At 41.0% G+C, this 6,304-nt stretch overlaps 1 protein-coding gene across 1 annotated transcript in view; it reads left to right on the forward strand.

The window, feature by feature from the left end:
* The window catches only part of LOC148043062 (IgGFc-binding protein-like), a 39,907-nt gene extending 37,085 nt beyond the window's left edge, over window positions 1–2,822 (forward strand). Inside the window, exon 18 of the mRNA XM_087728024.1 lies at window positions 2,688–2,822. Within this exon, the coding sequence (XP_087584150.1) occupies window positions 2,688–2,822 (135 nt within the window). The remainder of the gene's footprint in view (window positions 1–2,687) is intronic.
* The last annotated feature ends 3,482 nt before the right edge of the window (window positions 2,823–6,304 follow it).

A 6,304-nucleotide genomic window follows, 5' to 3' on the forward strand; every position in this document is an offset into this window, starting at 1 on the left:
TGTGTGCCATAGGTTCGCCATCCCAATCCTAGAACCTCATCCTGTTTACATCATGTTAGGAAACCTGGCTGTCTCTATCAGTTTTGGGTTATCATTTCCATAGTATGTTTTTCTTGGCTAGATAGGTTTGGTCCAGGGGTGGGTTCCAGCTTCTGTTACTGCCATTTCGATCAGGGCCGCACTATGTACGCCAGTAAATAAATTGCTTCTGCGCATGCACAGAAGCAAAAAGCACCACTGATAGAGCCAGTTCAGGGGGTGTGGCCGGCCAAGTTACTACCTACTCAGTCGAACCAGTCTGAACTGTTAGGAACCCACCTCTGGCTTGGTCTGATGGAAATTCAGATTGAAAACATCAAGGGGGCCGGAACTGGCTTCCATAGCAGACTTCAAAAGTGTCAGTGTCTTCATATGCGCTGATGCTCATTAAACATTACACATTCATATTTTGGTTTGGTTTTGTAGGCATGGAGATCCTGATCTTCATGGCCAATGTGGAGGAGCTCTTAAAATGTGAGTAGGCTGAGCTGGAAGAAACCTCAGCGTCTGTTTCCATTCGGAGTGATCAGAGGAAAAAGGAGAAGGGGCTGCCCTAGTACCCATTGGCTGGACCCTATAAAGGATGACCCTGGGATGACCATGGAGGATCGGAAGGAGGCAGAGCGAGGCAGAAGGAATGGAGAGCACTGATCCATTGTGTGGCCCAGAATCAGACCCGAATGATTGATGATGATTCTTCTACTGGGGGTGGAGGAAAATGTTTCTTCAGTTCCTCTTCTGTTTATTTATTCATGAGTCCCTAGGTAAGCTCATATCACGTTTTAAGTCATCATGTGCTTTCCTTTATAGTTGAGCATGTTTTTGGTGCCAGACTGATAGCAGTTTCTTTCATAAACCACAATTAAGTAAAGCATGGGTTTTGTGTGAACACTGGCCATACCTTCTGGAATACAACTGGAGACAAACTTTATATTTAGATGTAATGTCATAGAATGTCAGAAATTAACCGCTACCAATACAGTGTATTGTATTGTCCATTATATCAGGGGTTTCCAAACATGGCCACTTGAAGACTTGTGGATTTCAACTCCCAGAATTAGCAGTAGTTAGACTTGTATACCACTTCATAGGGCTTTCAGCCCTCTCTAAGCAGTTTACAGAGTCAGCATATTGCCCCCAACAACAATCCAGGCCCTCATTTTACCCACCTCAGAAGGATGGAAGGCTGAGTCAACCTTGAGCCTGGTGGGATTTGAACAGCTGAACTGCTGAAGTAGCTGAAGTAGCCTGCAGTGCTGCATTTAACCACTGCGCCACCTTGGCTCTTAGAATTCCCAGGGCTGGCTGGGGAGTTGTGGAAGTTTAAGTCCACAAGCCTTAAATTTGCCAAGGTTGGAGGCCTCCGTATTATATGACCATTTTGTCTCATCTTGCATTAGAGATGGCATTAGAGATCTCCAGGCTCTTGGAGAAATCATTTGCTGCTGCAAGGGTTCAGTTTTATGCCTACACAATTCATGATGTAGAGAGACAAGTTAATATTTGTGCCTGATGCTTCAGGCAGTTTCCCAAATAAGTCTGCTTCCTTCTCAGAGTAGATAAAGCTTTGGGAAAAGCCATCAGCAGAAACATTGGCAGATCAGATCAGAAGGTCAGAATGGGAAACGGCCAGCTTTATCAACTCTGTCCCACTTTAAATTCTTAGGTGACCAAAACTGACCTGGAAAGAAGAATTGTATCATTTTTTTAAAAAAGATTCTATTGGTTGAACAACCAATAGGATTAAAGCTACAACTATTTTTATTAGGGATAATTACAGGGAACTATGAGGAAAAAAATTTCAATATTCAATATTCCATGTCATAACTGCAGCGAGAATTATATACACACACAATTGGAAGAATAAAAATATACCATCAGAGGAAAATGTGATACAAAAATGTGTTAGAGTGTGCTGAGATGGACAGACTCACAAAAGAAATAAAAGATAAAGTAGAATCTGATTATTACTTGGTATGGAATAATAAATGGCTAGAGGACAGATATAAAGAATAAGAAAGCATTAAAGGAAGAAAGATTAAAAAATCAGAAAATAATTACAAAGCTGCATAAATAAATAAGATAAAAAATGTAAGATGTATTGAATATAAAATAGTGCACTAATAGAACACTAATAGATTAATATGTTTAAAAGAAATATATGCACACGTATATAGATATAAGTATTGTATATAAATTAATACATTAGTAGATTAATATGTATAAAAGAAGTATATGTATATATGTATGGATATAAGATGTATTGTAGATAAATTAGTACATTATTAGATTAATAAGTACGAAAGAAGTATATGTACACATCTATGGATAAAAATGGTATTATGGAGGTATACCAATGTGGAAATGTTGCAAAGGTGATAACTGGGTTAAAAAATGGGGGGGAAACTGTTCAATAAAAAAAATATTTTTTTTCAAAAAAGATTCAGCCATGGTTTCTTGCACAATTCCCAACAGCTGGGTTCAAACAATGTGTGACACTTAAGAACTGTTGTTGGGGGGGGGGGAAACCAAGTCAGAAATTGTGTTTCCTGGACTTGTTATCTTCCATTTGGTATGTCAGCTGGTGAACTTCAGGAGACTGCATAGTTCTGGTAAAGTACTTCTTGTTTATTTCAATTCTTTGCAAGGGTGGGATCCCAGGAATCAAAGTCACAGGGAGTGCAGAGACAAAAGTTAACGGCATGATTGACGAGGCCGAGTACTTGACTTTTGACTTGAATATTCTGTGGCTGATCGCCCCAGAGGACAAGATTCTGTGTTGAAAGTCATAGAAAAGCACCTCTGCTGCTTTTACCCTTCTTCTGAAGACCTTTTACTCATTTACTTCCTCTAATTCAGCTCTAAGCTCAGGGGCTTTTGTGAAGCTCTCTTGCAAGCGTCAGCAATTTAGCAGAATGAATCCTGCTGGATTAATGGAGAATTTATAGCTCGATTCACCCAGGGTCCTAACTTGTGATTTATTATATAAACCGGTGATGTTAAGCCATAAACTAGGGATGTAGGTGAAAGGCCTTGGAACCAGATATTGCATCTGAGTCAGGGATCCAGTCGTGGACTCAGCCACTACTGAGACAACATGTGTAAAACAACCAAGTCTGGGAGTGGGGTGTAGTTTGGAGGTGAGGACATTATACAAGACCAGGAAAAGGGGCAAATGGCTCAACCAGTTTGAAAATCACCACATTATATGCAAATATGCTTTCTACTGCCGTGTTGTCCCAAAAATAAGACAGGGTCTATTTTCCTTTGACCCTCCCCCTCCCAAAATAAGTACTTGGCCTTATTTTGGGGGTGGTGTTATTATTATACTTGGGCATTAATTACTCAAGCATTAATCTTGATTGCATGAAAAACAATTTCAGCAATAGAATAGTAAATGTGTGGAACACCCTACTCAATCTGTTGTTAGTTCCTCTAACCCCCATACCTTTTACCTTAAGCTGTCTACCGTGGACATTATGCATTTCTTAAGAGGTCCCTAAGGGGGTATGCATAAGCGCACCAGCGTGCCTACCATCCAGTGGTGGGATTCAGCCAGTTCGCACCACTTCAGGAGAACCGGTTGTTAACTTTCTGAGCAGTTTGGTGAACTGATTGTTGGAAGAAATCATTAGGGCAGAGAACTGGTTGTTAAATTATTTGAATCCCACCACTGCTACCGTCCCTGTCCTACTGTCCCATTTATATGGACTCTTTTTATGTGTTTATAGCTATGTTTTGCTTATTTTTATTCATTTATTTGTGCCATTTTTTCATGTGTTTTTCCTACATGTTTCCTTGCACTTGTTGACAAATTAAAATAAATAAATAAATAAAATTAATCAATGCCAATTTGAACAGGACACTGGTGACTAAACCATGTTCCCCCTCCCCATTTTTTAAAAAGATATCCAAATCATAAAGAACTCTTCCCTCCGAGAATGCCATCACCCCAATAAAGTTTCAATCATTAGATATGACACTTTTCTGTGAAAAATCAATGGCTTTGGGGAAGAAAAAAAATTGAAGGAGAGAGTGCTATATCTATGCAGCTATATACGATCCTCAAGGGAAGATGGGACAGAAATCAATCAAACAAGTGGACATAATAGAGATTTGGTAATTCCAAAATGGGATCTTAGAGAGTACATGTAGACCATGGGTCATCATCTCCCCATCATTCTAGGTCAGTGTTTCCCAACCTTGGCAACTTGAAGATATCCGGACTTCAACTCCCAGAATTCCCCAGCCAGCATTCGCTGGCTGGGGAATTCTGGGAGTTGAAGTCCGGACATCTTCAAGTTGCCAAGGTTGGGAAACACTGACCTAGGTAATTCGGTGGTAAGAATCCCTTTTGTTCCTTCTTCGTTATATTATTCCTTTTTGCTCATATCTCTCTCTTACTTTCACAATTCTTCTCAGCATTATTTTGTCACCAGTAACTCATTAGGCACTGTTTCTTCCACCCTGTTTCCCCCTTATAAACAATGATAAACAAATGTTGGTTAGCAGTAGTGACCAATGCTGGCCTAAAGAATGACCACAACTAGACATAGTCCATGGAAATCTCGAATCTTCTTTTACGCAGATGCACACAATTGGCTAGATTGCGCTTTGTTGAGCTTGGCATACACCCCACAGGCAACTTTGTTCTGCTGGAATGAAGTTAAGATGCAACTCTTAGCTTTACAAATGCAATTTTCTGAAAAATTGTTGGCAGCGTGGTCATTGCACTGCACTTGCCAGATTCGGTCTCTGACACTTCATACACAACCTCTCTTCAGTTGCATCACTCTCTTCATGGTGGGTTGTAAATTCTGAGTAAGTGAAAGGCCAATTTGAAGCATATTTTCCTATTAGTCTCTATTGGTGTCCTGCTGGTCAATCATTTCACAATCAGAATCATATCCACAGCCTAGGAATATTGACTCTCAAGGGTTGGTTGATATATTTATGTCCGAATCTTATTTAAATCTTCCCCAGAGAGCATTCTGGGAATAGCTGTTAATTCTTAAATCAAGAGAAACGAAAGGAGGAAGCTCAGAATTACATTGGGACCATCGTGTTCTAGTCACATAAGTCCATGGAACAGAAGGTAAGGAAATTTGTGTTGTCTTTTACTAAATCATGCTCACGAATTTCAGAACGTACAGTTTTTGTGAATGAAGGCAAACATACAGCTCCCAGGAAAACGTTGCAAGATCCATATTGAATTAGTTACCAGGACCAAAGGTTTATTCTTCCAAGCTTTTACACTTTGTCAAGCATGTATGAGAAAACAAGTATGTATGAATCTAACATGTAAACATGTAAGTATAAGCAGGTTTAAGTATTTACATAAGAAATGAGTACAAATAAATGGGAACAGTAGGACAGGGATGATAGGCACGCTGGTGCGCTTATGTATGCCTCCTTTTACAGACCTCTTAGGAATGGAGCGAGGTCCATGGTAGGTAGTTTAAGGTTAATGTTTTGGGGGGGTTTGAGGATGCAACAACAGAGTCAGGTAACACATTCCAGGTGTTGACCACTCTGTTGCTGAAGTCGTATTTTCTACACTCAAGTTTGGAGCAGTTTACCTTGAGTTTGTATCTATTGTTTGCCCGTGTATTATTGTGGTTGCAGCTGAAGTAGTCATTGACTGGAAGGACGTTGTGTCAGACAATTTTGTGTACTAAGCTTAGGTCAGAATGTAGGCGGTGTAGTTCTCAGTTGTCCAGGTCCAAAATTTCAAGCCTTTGCTGGAGTCCATCATCAGGAAAGTTCTCTTTCTCCAGAATATGCACACTGGGCTGTTCTTTGCATTGTATTTATATGGCTCCTGGTTGTGTGGAGTTTTTGGTTGTTAATTAGGGCGTTGATGGCTAGTTTGGTAGATGGGGTAGCTTTTGTCCCTTGTGAGATATGGGATGGTCAGTTGCAAGGCAAAACTAGTAGGGAGTCATACTTGCAAGGTATGTCACTTATAAAGCCCTTCATGGTATTGGACCTGGGTACTTGAGAGACCGCCTGCTGCCAATCACCTCCACTAGACCGATTAGATCCCACAGATTAGGCCTCCTCCGAATTCCATCCGCCGGCCAGTGTCGACTGGCGACTACCCGGAGGAGAGCCTTCTCTGTGGCTGCTCCGACCCTCTGGAACCAACTCCCCGTGGAGATTCGAACCCTCACCATCCTCCAGGCCTTCCGCAAAGCCCTTAAAACCTGGCTGTTCCGACAGGCCTGGGGCTAAAGAGCTGTTGCCCCCGTCTCGAATTGGTATG

The sequence above is a fragment of the Thamnophis sirtalis genome, unplaced genomic scaffold, assembly GCF_051295495.1.
Source record: "Thamnophis sirtalis isolate CommonGarterSnake01/CBP01778 unplaced genomic scaffold, rThaSir2_p1.2 scaffold_13, whole genome shotgun sequence".
NCBI lineage: Eukaryota > Metazoa > Chordata > Lepidosauria > Squamata > Natricidae > Thamnophis > Thamnophis sirtalis.